We start from the raw sequence: 14032 nt of genomic DNA, 5'->3' as shown, positions 1-14032 counted from the left end.
TAACCTGTTGCACTTACCAATGTCTGTGGTGTAAATATTCCCACTATAGCCAGTTTCAAGCTACTAACACATCATTGAGAGCAGAGTTGAGATGTTATGAGCACAACTGGTTCTCATGTGTTGATACAAGACAACAAAAGACCAGATCTGGGAGGAAGAAAAACAGCAAGGCAGTTACAGCATCTCCCACAAGTGCAACCAGAGCGCTCTGCTGCAGACAGAGTCTCATGGTTTTATGGGACATCCTGCTCCATTCCGTCTTATATCAATGTCTGAATGTCTTACCATGAAAACAAGCTTACTCTTAGACTCTTCGAACACATTCACACTCTAGGAAGGTATGTATTGTTTATTATTTTTACATCAACTCTTCCCTACCCCATCAAGCCCGATCATCCTAGCATGCACCCAGGAAATCAGCAAAAACCCATTTAAGAGTCCAGACTTCAACGGTCCCTCACAGTAATGGGCATCTCTTGTTTTGCCCAAGCAGAGCAGACCACTCATTTCCCCTTATTCTCCTAATTGTATTTCATTTTCCTTTAAGCAACCACTTTCACCCCATCCTGAATCCTCAGACCTTGTTTCCCTGGCTCTAGGAATTAGCATATGACACAGGCCTGGCCTGTGAACACTCAGAGCATTCCATTCCCCTACAAGTAGGGATGAGACCCCAACCGGGTCAATGACTCTCTCCACTTGGAATTATTGGAATAAGAAAATCTCTTCCCACTGAGTTACTGGGTTAGCAGGATAGAAGCCTGGAGCTGACAGCGGTCATCTCCACCACTAGGAAAGAGCCTTCCTGAAAATGAGGCTTATGGACAGAAAAAGCTGAGCTGGGAGATGGAGAATAACTGGGGTCTGATGACATCATTTGTGCCCTTGGGTCCAGCTGTGCCTAAAGTAAGATATTTCCAGACTTTTTAATTACATGAGCTCTCAAAATTTCTTTCTGACTTAAGTCACTTTGAGTTGGGTTTTCAGTGATTTGCAACCAAAAGATGGCTGGCTGATTCACAGCTCTGAGACCAAATGAGCTGGACCTGGCATCATGTCTGTGGTCCGTTAGGAACCGGGCCGCACAGCACAAGGTGAGCGGCAGGCAAACTGAAGCTTCATCTGTATTTACAGCCATTCCCCATTGCTCACATTACAGCCTGAGCTCTGCCTCCTGTCAGATCAGTAGTGGCATTAGATTCTCATAGGAGCCCAAATCCTACTGTGAACTTCACACCCAGGGGATCTAGGTTGTGCGCTCCCTATGAGAATCTAATGCCTGATGATCTGTCACTGTCTCCCATCACTCCCAGATGGGACCATCTAGTTGCAGGAAAACAAGCTCGGGGCTCCCGTTGATTCTTCATTATGGTAGGTTGTATAATTATTTCATTATATATTACAATGTAATCATAACAGAAATAAAGTGCACAATAAATGTAATGCACTTGAATCATTCCAAAACCATCCCCTGTCACCCATCCGTGGAAAAATTGTCCCGGATGCCAAAAAGGCTGGGGACTGCTGAGCTAGACTTTAGTACACATCCTTCCAGCTTTCTTCCCTTGGCCCTAAATAGAGTTAGAAGCAAGAATACAGTTTATTGGCGCCCTGCGTCCATGGGGGCTTTGGATGAATTCCAAGGAGATACTGGTTGCAGGAGCAAGCCCAAGGCACAAACAGAGTCACTTTAGGATCCTGATGCTCATTTTTTGCTCAACGTCCATCTTCTCTAAGGACTGAGGGGAAAACAAATGACAGGCAGATGAATGGAGACTCTCAACTCTCCACGCTCCCAACCTCCTCCCCCAGGATTCTACCCATTCCAGAGACCCCATCATTCCCAGGGAACCCCTATCTTTCCACCCTCCTCTGTTGAACATTTCCCATGTCTGTCTGCCCCAGGGACTCCTGATCTCAACTCCCCAGTCCCCAAGGGCACTCTGACCTTGGTGAACTCCACAAAGGACACAGCCCCATCCCCATCTTCATCAGCCTCCTGCACCGTGCGGTCAGCGATGTTCTCCAGCTGCTCTTCTGTCACCTGTACCCCGACCATCAGACGGAGAACCTGGGAGATGAGTGAAGAGGCAGCCAAAAAGAGGGGGCATGAAGGCTGCTACTCCCCCATCCCCTAAACCTTGCCCACCTCATCCCAAAAGTTATTACTAATTTTATAATCCATCCTTCATCCATTTTTCACCATATCCCCCCAATAATTTTCCCTACTGCTTCAACAACCAATCTCCTATCTCTCCCTCACCATCCCACACTACCCTCAGAATATGCTCAAACTCATTACCCAACTTTATCACCCAATCTCCCTCCATCCTCCACACCATTCTCCACCTCAACCACTAAGGGTTTCTAATACCATTCTCATTCCATCACATCTGTTCCAGAGTTTCTCGATCTTGGCACTATTGACATTTGGAGCCAGATAACTCCTTGTTGGAGGAGGATCTCCTGGGTGTTGCATGATATATAGCCACATTCCTGACCTCGACCCACTAGAAGCCAGTAGCACCCTCTCTCCCCCGTTGTGACAACAAAAAGCATCTCCAGATATTGCCAGATGTTCACTCAGGGAGCAAAATCATCCCCAGTTGAGAATCACTGATCTATTCCCAAGCTCATAGTCAACTGCTTCCCACTCCGACTCCCAACAAACCCACACTCCAACTCCACCCATTCCCATTTCCCAATGAATACCCCAATTATCTGCGCCCCAGTTCCCCAATCATGCCACCCTATCTCTCACACCATTGCATTTAACCATCCCATCCTTCACACATCACATCTCTTGCTCTCGCTTTCTGCCAACCTGCAGCATCTCATGCCTGGAGATCTTCCCATCACGATCCAGGTCATAGAGCTGAAATGCATCTGCGGAGAGGGTGGGAGGGGGAAAGGAAGGTAGGTCTTCCCTGGCTCTCTTCCAGCAGAAGGCCACCCTGGAGGAGGGGGGAGGTTGTCAATGGGCTCAGGAAGGGAGTGGGAGCTTCCTGGAGCCTGTCCCTGGTGTAGGTACATCTGCGTTCTCACTTGGGCAGGTCCTCACAAACTCACAGTGAAGTTTGTTCCTTCTGCTGTTGAGAGGTTCGGGTTTCTTGGGGTCTTGGGTTTCTGTGTCCTCATCTTCTACAGGGCGAAAATGAGCCAGGACCCTGACAAAGCCTGGGAAATCAACTTGCTGGCTCCTGGGGAGACAGGGGGCAGAATGGAAAGAGGTGGTGGTCACCTTGGTCATCACTCTGCCTCAATCTCGAAACTCCCCTCCCACCCACTCACACGCCGGTTTTCCCGCCTCCACCTCCCGATGCCCAGCAGGCCTCACCCATCGGGGAAGAAGCTTTCTATAATGCGGTCTCCCAGGGGGTTCACGGCCAGCGCCCCTATCTGCTGGAGATCCATGCGGCTGCAAAGCCAAAGTTCAAAGAGGGTAAGGCAGAGATGCCAGATGGACAGTCAAAGAGGGACACGGAGTCAGAGAGACAGAGGACAGAAGTCATGAGATCAGCTCCCCCCTCACCTCAGGTAGCCCTTCTTGTTCCTGTCCAGTGCCCGGAACCGGTGGTGCAGGCGGAGCAGGCTAGCTTGGGAGACTGCGGGAAGGAGAAAGGGGTGGTGTGTGACGCTGCGGGGCCCGCTCCAGAAACCCGCCCCAATCGGCCGGGAAGATGGACCAGGGACAGCGGGGGCTGGCTGGAAGGGGCGATCATCCCGGGGAATCAGGGGTGAAGCTGGCCGGGGTGGAGGGAGAGTGACGCGACCCCGCGAAGATCCAGGTTGGAGACCTGGGCGGCTCGCAACCTCCCGAAAACCAAAGTACCAAAGCCATCCCTTCCATCCGCCGTCAGCTCTGCCTTCAGCTTGTATCCGGGCTCGAGGACACCTGGGTGCCTGGATTTCTCCGGACTCCAACCCCGTGAACCCGGATCCTCCCCAAACTTGGAGGCTGGGACCCCTAGGTTAACCCGCCCCGAGCCCAGAGATCCCAGGCACTGGGGTCTTGGTCTTCCAGCTCCGGGGAGCCCCAGACCCCAGACTTGTAAGTTCGTCCATCCTTCAACTCAACCCCTTCCCTAGCCCCGGACGCCTGAGTTCGCCCGGTCCCCTCCGCAGCCGCCGGTGCAGGCGCACTCACAGCCGGTCTCTCGCCGAATACTGTCCGCGTCGGGAATGACCGCGGCGTGGGAGCTGCGCGACCCCATGGCCGAGCTGGAGGCGGGAGGGCCGGAGCAGCCACCCAGACCCACGCGTTCTCTCCTCCTGCCGGAGAGGCGTGGCCGCCCCAGTGGCCCCAGGGGACGAAGGCCACAAGCCTGGCGCGCGGCCAAGCTCCAGAACCCCGGCGTGCCTCGCCTCCCACCCGTGACCCGGGCGAATGGAAAACAATGTCCAGGGTGGCGGGTCAGAGGGAAGCTGCGAACAACTGGCTGTTTCAGTTCCGAGATTTTGCCATCGGCGTGGGAGAGGCTGGTCGAGTCCCGCGCCCCGCCTTTCCACGCCCCCCGGGGCCGGTTCCCACGGTCTGCCCCGACTCCTGAGCCACCACCTCCTTCGCGCGCCCGGGCGCTCCCAACCTCAGGGCGCTCCCCCGGCGGCGTCGAAGCCTGGGAGATCTGACCTCCTCTGTAGAGACCACGCCCTGCTGGAAGGCGGGTGGCCTGTGGGGAGGAAATCCTCGGGGAGCTGGGAGAGGTGTCGAAGGACTCCCGAAGACAGAGAAGTGGGGAGGGGCGGTGAGATGAAGGGTGTGCGTTAGGTTAAGTAAAAAGAGCACTGGTTTGGGAGTCCTTATTGGAATCCCAGCCGTGCCCCTGACTCTGGGAAAGTCAGTAAATCTTGGTTTCATCCCTTTTGTTCGGTCCACATTGCCTTATCGTTGTTTAATTGAGCCAATGCTTAAAATTCAGGAGATTTAACCCAAAATCCATATTCTTGGCTTTTCCTGAGAAATCAGAAGTTCTGTCACCACCAGGCCCAGAGCTGTCTTCTGGCCACAGTCCCTCCAAGCCCAGTTCACTCCCTTAGGTACCTACTGACCCCCTAGAGCTCCAGACTGGGAATACTTAGTCCTCTGGCCGGCCCTCCAGAGCCAGGGGACTCCTTGGCCCCAGAGAGGGTTACAGACATCACTGGGACTGGGCTTAAAGCAAGAATGACAACAACAAGGGCTCTTGTTTACCACGCTTTGCTAAGCACTTTATGTGCATCCGTTCACACATTCCTTGTAGGCCCTGCTGGGCTGCCTTCTTCTGATTTTATGTGATGGAGGCTGCCAGGGGCAAGTTGTGAACTAATCATGTAAAGCGTGCATTCTCAGTGCGATCTCTATCACACCCCAACGGGGCAAAAAATAAAACAAAATTTTTATGTGTAAAGCACAGCATACATACAGCACATAAACAGATATACAATATAGCTGTGATATTGAAATTTCAGGGCAGATGTGGTGGCTCATGCCTGTAATCCCAGTACTTTGGGAGGGAGAGGCAGGAGGATTGCTTGAGCCCAGGAGCTCAAGACCAGCCTAGGCAACATAGTGAGACCTTATCTCTACAAAAAAAAAAAAAAAAATTAACCAGGTGTCGTGGAGCATGCCTATGGTCTCACCTACTTGGGAGTCTGAGACAGGAGGATTACTTGAGCTTAGGAGGTTGAGGCTGCAGTGAGCCATGATCGCGCCATTACACTCCAGCCTGGGTGACAGAGTGAGAACCTGTCTCAAAAAGGAAAGAAAAAAAGAAAAGAAAAGAAAAGAGGTCGGGCACGGTGGCTCATGACTGTAATCCCAGCACTTTGGGAGGCCAAGACGGGCAGATCACCTGAGGTCGGGAGTTCAAGACCAGCCTGACCAACATGGAGAAACCCCGTCTCTACTAAAAAAACAAAATTAGCTGGACGTGGTGGTGCATGCCTGTAATTCCAGCTATTCGGGAGGCTGAGGCAGGAGAATCGCTTGAACCCGGGAGGTAGAGATTGAGGTGAGCCGAGATCGCGCCATTGCTCTCCAGCCTGGGCAATGAGATCGAAACTTGGTTTAAAAAAAACAAAAACAAGAAAAGAAAAGTAAATTTCATGGGTGAGGGGTGAGGGTGGGGAAATTAAAAAGACTCGGGGAGGTATTGATAATGAAAAAAAAAAAAAACAGGTTGAGAAACACTTCTGGACAAACACCAGAAGTGTCCACTTTTGAAACTATCTTTAAACCCTTTCCCCCATCATAATTGCACTTACATACACAAATGTATATTTGTGTATGTAAGTGCAATACACATAGGGGGAAAACATGCAAGGAGTTCATTACAAGGACTTAAGTTCATATCCCCCCTGGAGAGAGAGCAGCTGGAGAAACAGTCTCTCCTCCAGCCCCAGGCAGAAGCCTGCATCAGATGAGCCTTGAAAATATTGATCTAAGAAGTGCTTGCTTCCCTTTCAGATACCCCCAAGGATTAAGCAACTGGCATGAGGAGTGCTTGATTCTCTTTCAGACTCCCCCCAAAGACTAAGCATGCGGGAAACCACACTCCTCCCTAATGAAGCCCAGCAATCATTGCAACCCACAGCTGTGAGTCAGGCTGTGCATGTAGTTTGGGTTCAGTTCTGAACCCAGGAGGAGATGAGAGCCCCTAAGAAGCTGGGATAAGCATGTCAGGCCAGCTTGGGATGCTGATCTTGGAAAGGGCTTCTGCAGCCTTAATCTTGGAGTCAGTGCTACACCAAAGGAAATTAGGCTGGAGAGTAATTAGGAACTCCCATGCGCATATCACACAAGCTTTTAAGAGAGGGCTGGGCCAGGTGTGGTGGTTCACGCCTATCATCTGAACACTTTGGGAGGCGAAGGCAGGCAGATCACGAGGTCAGGACATCAAAACCATCCTGGCTAACATGGTGAAACCCCGTATCTACTAAAAATACAAAATATTAGCTGGGTGTGGTGGTGGGAGCCTGTAATCCCAGCTATTTGGGAGGCTGAGGCAGGAGAATCGCTTGAACCCAGAAGGCAGATGTTGCAGTGAGCCAAGATCACACCACTGCACTTCACCCTGGGTAACAGAGCAAGACTCCATCTCAAAACAAAAAACAAAACAAAAAAAAAAAAACAGAGAGAGAGCAGGCTATGCTAGAGCTCATTTCTGTTTCATGTACACAAGTGAGATTTAAATCAACTTCACGGTTTTTCAGGTCATTTAAGCAGGAAGATGCTTTGAGGAAAATTTTATCTGCAGAATCTGTTAGACTAGAGTCAGGGTGAATATTTGGTTTTTGCTTTTTGGCTATGTAAAAGTTGCTAGTGATTTTTTTTTTCTTTTTTAATTTTTTGAGACAGAGTCTCACTCTGTTGCCCAGGCTGGAGCACAGTGCGCCATCTCAGATCACTGCAACCTCTGCCTCCTGGCCTCAAGCAATTCACCTGCCTCAGCCTCCCTAGTAGCTGGGATTACAGGTATGCACCACCACACCTGGCTAATTTTTGTATTTTTAGTAGAGACGGGGTTTCACCATGTTGGCCAGGCTGGTCTCGAACTCCTGACCTCAAGTGATCTGCCCTCTTCAGCCTCCCAAAGTGCTAGGATTATAGGCGTGAGCCACCACGCCTGGCTGCTAGTCATTCTTGACGAAGGTTCAACTAGAAAAACGAACATCCAGGAATAGTCAGGAAAATACAGAACAATTAGCACTCAATAATAAAAAGATAAATGACCCAACTTTTTAAATGGGCAAAGGACTTGAATAGACATTTCTCCAAAAAAAATATATGTTTAGCAAATAAGTACATGAAAAGATTCCCCACATCATTCGTCATCAGGGAAATACAAACCAACCACAATGAAATATCACTTCATACTCACTAGGATGGCTGGAACTAAAACAAACAAAAACAAGTCTTAATGAGGCTATGAAGAACTTGGAAGCCTCATTCATTGCTGGTGGAAATGTAAAACGGTGCAGTTGCTGTGGAAAATAGTTTGAAAGTTTCTCAATACATTAAACAAAGTTATCATGTGATCCAGCAATTCTGCTCCTAGGTATACACCCAAAAGAATTGAAAATAGGGGCTTAGGCCGGGCACAGTGGCTCACACCTCTAATCCCAGCTCTTTGGGAGGCGGAGGCAGGCAGATCACTTGAGGTCAGGAGTTCAAGACCAGCCTGGCCAACATAATGAAACACCGTCTCTGCTAAAAACACAAAAAAATTAGCCAGGCATGGTGGCACGTGTCTCTAATCCCAGCTACTTGGGAGGTTGAAGCAGGAGAATCAGTTGAACCCAGGAGGTGGAGGTTGCAGTGAGCCGAGATTGCGCCACTGCACTCCAACCTGGGCAACAGAGCGAAACTCAGGCCAAGGAAGGAAGGAAGGAAGGAAGGAAGGAAGGAAGGAAAGAAAGAAAGAAAGAAAATAGGGGCTCAAACAAAAATCTTTAGTGAATGTTCATAGCGACACTATTCATAATAGCCAAAAAGAAATAAGCCAAATGTTTGACTGATGAATGCATAAGTAAAACATGGCATATTGATACAAAGGAATATCATTTGGCCATAAAAAGTAATGAAGTATTATATATGCCACAACATAGAAGAATCTTGAAAACACTATGCTAAGTAAAATAAACCAGTCACAAAAGATCATGTATTATATGATTGCACTTACATGAAATGTTAAGAATAGGCAAACCTGTAGGGACAGAAAGTAGATTAGTGATTGCCAAGGGCTAAGGGAGGTAGGTGGGAGTCAGGGATGATAGCTAAAGTGTACAGGGTTTCTTATTTTTTCTTTTTTTTCCCTTGAGACAGGGTCTCCTTCTGTCACCCAGGATGGAGTTCAGTGGAGTGATCATGGCTCACCACAGCCTCAACTTCCTGGGCTCAGATGATCCTCCCACCTCAGCCTCCTGAGTAGCTAGGACTATAGGCTCATGCCATCTAAACAGGTCTTTCCCCCCCGCCCCCAGAGATGAGATCTCACTTTGCTCCCCAGGCTATCCTGGGCTCAAGTGATCCACCCGCCTCTGCTTCCCAAAGTGCTGGGATTACAGGTGTGAGCCACCGCACCTGGTCCCAGGATTTCTTTTTGAGGTGATGACTATGTTCTACAATCGACTCTGGTGAGAGTTTGGTTGCACGTATCTGTGAATGTAATAAAATCTATTGCATTGTATGCTTTAAATAGGCAAATTGTATGGTATGTGAATTATATCTCATTAAAACTTTTTTTAAAAGAGAACAGCACAGAGAAGACAGTCAAACTTGACTCTCTAGAGGAAATAAAAGTTGCAACAAGATTTCTGTAGGTGAACCTACAGAGGGATCTTCTTGTCTTCTTAAAAACAAACTATAAAAAAAAACATTTTGAAAGAAAAAAAGTAAGCAAACAAAAAAATTAAAAATTAAAAAGAGAATAGCCAGGAAAACTCTTGGACAAAAAGTAATGAGGGTGGGTGACATCAACATCATTAGTCATCAGGGAAATACGAATTCCTCTACCAGGAATAGAGAGGTAAGAAACAAGAATAAAGGGCCAGGTGTGGTAATCCCAGCACTTTGGGAGGCTGAGGCAGGCGGATCATGAGGTCAGGAGTTCGAGACCAACCTGGCCAACATGGTGAAACCCCGTCTGTACTAAAAATATAAAAACTATCCAGGTGTGGTTGTGAGTGTGTGTAATCCCAGCTACTCAGGAGGCTGAGGCAGGAGAATTGCTTGCTTGAACCCGGGAAGCAGAGGTTGCAGTGAGCTGAGATCACACCACTGCACCCCAGCCTGGCAACAGAGCAAGATTCTATCTCAAAAAATAATAATAATAATACAGACAAGAGGCCTTGTGTAGTGGCTCACACCTGTAATCCCGGCACACTTTGGGAGGCTGAAGCAGGTGGATCACTTGAGCCCAGGAGTTCAAGACCAGCCTGGGCAACATGGCAAACCCCTGTCTCTATAAAAACTATAAAAATTAGCTGGGCATGATGGTGCACAGCCTGTAGTTCCAGCTACTCAGGAGTCTGAGGCAGGAGAATTCTTAGCCCAGGAGGTGGAGGTTGCAGTGAGCCGAGATCGCGCCACTGCACTCCAGCCCGGATAACAGAGCCAGACCCTTTCCCATGTGAAAGAAAGAAAGAAGAAGGAAAGAAAGGAAGAAAGGAAGAAGGAGGAAGGAAGGAAGGAAGGAAGGAAGGAAGGAAGGAAGGAAGGAAGGAAGGAAGGAAGGAAGGAAGGAAGGAAGGAAAGGAAAAGAAAGAAGCAGAAGCAGAAGCAGAAGAAGGAGGAGGAGCAGGAGGAGGAGGAAGGGTGGGAGGGGGGAGGAAGGAAGGAAGGAAGGAAGGGAGAAAGTCAGAAATAGACCCAAATATATATGGGAATTTGGCATTTGATAAAAGTAACATTTCAAATTAGTGACATTCGAAAATGTCATTTGGGTCTTCTGTCTTTTGGGAGAAAAAAATAAGGCTGTACTTTACCTTTTTATACCAAAATATAATAAATTCCAGATAGAATAGAGATTTAAATGAAAAATGAAACCACGTAATTCTAGAAAAAATCTTGGGTAGCTGTTCTTATAATATTAAACAGAAGACGGTCTTCTAAACATGAAACAGAACAAAGAAATCGTAAAGAAAAGATTGACATGGCCAGGCGCAGTGGCTCACACCTGTAATCCCAGTACTCTGGGAAGGCAAGGAGAGTGGATCACTTGAGCCCAAGAGTTCCAGATCAGCCTGGGCAACATGGGGAGACCCTGTCTCTACAAAAAATACAAAAATTAGCCGAGGATGCTGGCACTCGCCTGTAGTTTCAGCTACTCGGGAGGCTGAGGCAGGAGGATCGCTTAAGCCAGAGAGTTTGAGGCTGCAGTGAGCTATGATCATACCACTGCACTCCAGCCTGAGTAATAGAGTGAGACCCTGTCTCAATTAATTCATTAATTAAAAGTTTGACAAATTTGAACTACATGAAAATTAAAACCCTTATATGGCTATGTATATATATACACACATATGTATATATACACATATGTATATATACACATGTACATACATAAAAATATGTATATGTAAAAGATAAAAGACAAGCCAATAGGAAAAATAATTGGGATAAGATGTAAAAGAGAAATGGCCAATAAAGATAAAAAGATCCTTAACCATACAAAGTCTAAAATACAAACTGAAACAAGGGACTATTACTATCCTTGACATGTTCAAAACAAGCAAGCAAGAGTCATCTTGGTAGGGTCTTTTAGACCAAGAGTGTGATAGGACACAGTAGTAGGGTTTTTGTTTGTTTGTTTGTTTTGTTTTCTGAGATGGAGTCTCGCTCCAGTCACCCAGTCTGGAGTGCAGTGGCGCTATCTCGGCTCACTGCAAGCTCCACCTCCCAGGTTCACACCATTCTCCTGCCTCAGCCTCCCGAGTAGCTGCGACTATAGGCACCCGCCACCACGCCCGGCTAATTTTTTGTATTTTTAGTAGAGATGGGGTTTCACAGTGTTAGCCAGGATGGTCTCGATCTTCTGACCTCGTGATCCGCCCACTTTGGAGAATGAGATAATGCAATTTCTGTTTCACTGTTGTTATTGTGTTAGAGATGGGATTTCACTCTGTCATTCAGGCAGGAGTGCAGTGGAATCTTCTCAGCTCACTTGCAGCCTCAAACTCCTGGGCTCAAGTAATCCTCCTGTCTCAGCCTCCTGGGTAGCTAGGACTACAGGTGCACACCAACACACCCAGCTAATTTTCTTATTTTTTGTAGAAATTGTGTCTTGTTATGTTGCCCAAGTTGATCTTGAATTCCTGGCCTCAAGCAATCCTCCTGCCCCAGCCTCTCAAAGTGTTGGGATTTGGGGCGTGAGTCACAGTGCCTGGCTCCAATTTCTGTTTTAATAGCATCACAAGAATCACACTGGCTGCTGTATGTAGACTTCACTGGGCAAGATGAAAGCTGGGAGACTATTGCAATAATTAAGGTGAAAGATGATGGTGGATTGGACGAGGGTGCCAGCAGTGGAGTGGTGAGAAATGGTCAAATATGGATCCTATTTTGAAAGAACAGCCCGCAAGATTTGTTTATATATGGAATGTAGGCTGTGAGAGAAAGAAATCAAGGATGACTCCAAGATTTTGGTCCTAAACAACTGGAAGTTGCCATTTGCTAAGATGGTGAAGAGAGCAGAAGGAGCACATTTCAAGGGGAGAGTTTTTTAAAAATCCTTGAGCTCCCTGTTACACATTCCAATAAAGATATGAAGTAGATTATTGTATATAGGAGTATCGGCTTCAAGAGAGAAGTTGGAACAAGAGCTATATATTTTGTAAGTTGTGTTTTTGTTTTCATTTGTCTCAAAGTATTTTCTAATTTCCTTATAACTTCTTCATTGATTGTTGTTTAAGAGTGTGTTGTTTAATTTCTACATATTTGTGGATTTTATACTTCTCCTTCTTTTGTTGATTTCTAATTGCATTCTATTGCAGAAAAGATACATTGTATGATCTCAGTATTTTTAAATACATTGAGACTTATTTTGTGGTTTAACATATGTATTATTCTGGAGAATGTTCCATGTGCACTTGAGAAGAATGTATGTTCTGCTGTTGTTGGATAGCCTGTTTTATGTATTTTATATATGTCTGTTAGTTCTAGTAGGTTTGTAGTGTTGCTCAAGCTCCCTATTTACTTATTGATTATTTTGTCTAGATGTTCTATTCAATTTTGAAAGTGGGGCATTGAGGTCTCTAACCATTATTGTAGAGCTGTCTCTTTCTCCCTTCAATACTGCCAATATTTGCTTCATAGATTTTGGGGCTCTGTTGTTTGGTGCACATATGTTTATAATTGTCATCTCTTCTTGGTGAATTGACAAGGCTATATACATGTGGGCGTTATCATTGTATAGTTGGTATTAAAACTATGGGACTGGACAAGATCACCCGGGATGTCAGTGAAGAGAGAAGTCCTAGGATTAAGTACTGATGACCCTCCAACATCAAAAAGTTGGGAAGAGGAGAAGGAGTTGCCCAAGGAGCCTGAGAAAAAATGGCCAGTGACAGGAGGAAAATCAGGTGTGTGGTTTTTCAGCTCAGTAAAGAACACCAGTGCCTGGTAATAAAAGTCAATACAAAATCCATAACTTGTAGTTTATGGCTCAAATATGAACAATTATGGTAATTTCTGGGATCATGTGTATGATGTGGTTTTCCAAATGAGGACTGAAAACATCCATCTCCCTTTCACTTACTAATGCCAAGCTGGGTGCTACAGGGCAGTGGTGGCGTTGGTTCCATTAAGAGTTGCATTCTCTGTAGGGCTGTACTCAGTAAAAGACTGATATGTTTTCTCTTCAGAGCTCTCCAGGAAAGCTAGAATTTTGCATCAAGACTGGTATAAACCAGAACCCAGTAGGGCATACTGTCCAGAGTGCCTCAAGGCCTAATAGGATGGCAACACAAAAAAAAACTGGCCATATCCCAGTAGTACCAAGTCATAATTCTTCTAGATCTTCAGAACTTTGCCCATCTGGGAAGGAAAGGAATCCCTGAACTAAAACAAACTGGTTTTTTACGAAGAAGACTGGAGAATCAGGTTTGCAAAAAGCATGAACTAGGACAGTTTTGGGGGAGCTTGACAGCAGGAGTCGTCACAGGAACAGTGCAAGAATGATCTGGCTGACCCAGCAATTCCCTCTTAGGTATATAGAAAGAAATAAAAACATATAGTCACACAAAAACTTGTACACGGATGTTTACAGCAGCATTATTCATAACAGCCAACAGTGGAAATAACTAACAGCTTCCTCGGGTCTTTTTTATAAGGGCAAAAGTCTCATTCACGAGCACTCCACCTTCACAACCTAATTACCTCCCCAAAGCTCCACCTCCTGATAACACCACATTGGGGATTAGACTTCAACATATGAGTTTTGCTGAGGGAACATGAACATTCAGACCACAGCAGATGCATTCCAGGTGAGGTGCCTATTAGACATCTAAATTGGGTTTAAGAACACCTCCAAGGCCAGCCGGGCACGGTGGTTCA

General features: G+C 46.7%; 1 protein-coding gene across 1 annotated transcript; it reads right to left on the bottom strand.

Moving 5' to 3' along the window:
* Positions 1–334: 334 nt before the first annotated feature.
* On the bottom strand, positions 335–4548 carry CHP2 (calcineurin like EF-hand protein 2). Its single transcript, XM_001095666.5, has 7 exons — positions 4148–4548; positions 3533–3605; positions 3338–3418; positions 3070–3200; positions 2825–2886; positions 1949–2071; positions 335–1739 (listed from the first exon to the last, which is right to left on the bottom strand). The coding sequence occupies exons 1-7, from the start codon at positions 4212–4214 to the stop codon at positions 1686–1688; spliced, it is 591 nt and encodes a 196-aa protein (XP_001095666.1). The 5' UTR covers positions 4215–4548; the 3' UTR covers positions 335–1685.
* Between the last annotated feature and the right edge of the window lie 9484 nt (positions 4549–14032).

The sequence above is a fragment of the Macaca mulatta genome, chromosome 20 (assembly GCF_049350105.2).
Source record: "Macaca mulatta isolate MMU2019108-1 chromosome 20, T2T-MMU8v2.0, whole genome shotgun sequence".
Taxonomy (NCBI): domain Eukaryota; kingdom Metazoa; phylum Chordata; class Mammalia; order Primates; family Cercopithecidae; genus Macaca; species Macaca mulatta.
The sequence above is the reverse complement of the archived record's forward strand: the minus strand, read 5'-3'. Positions and strand labels throughout refer to the sequence as shown.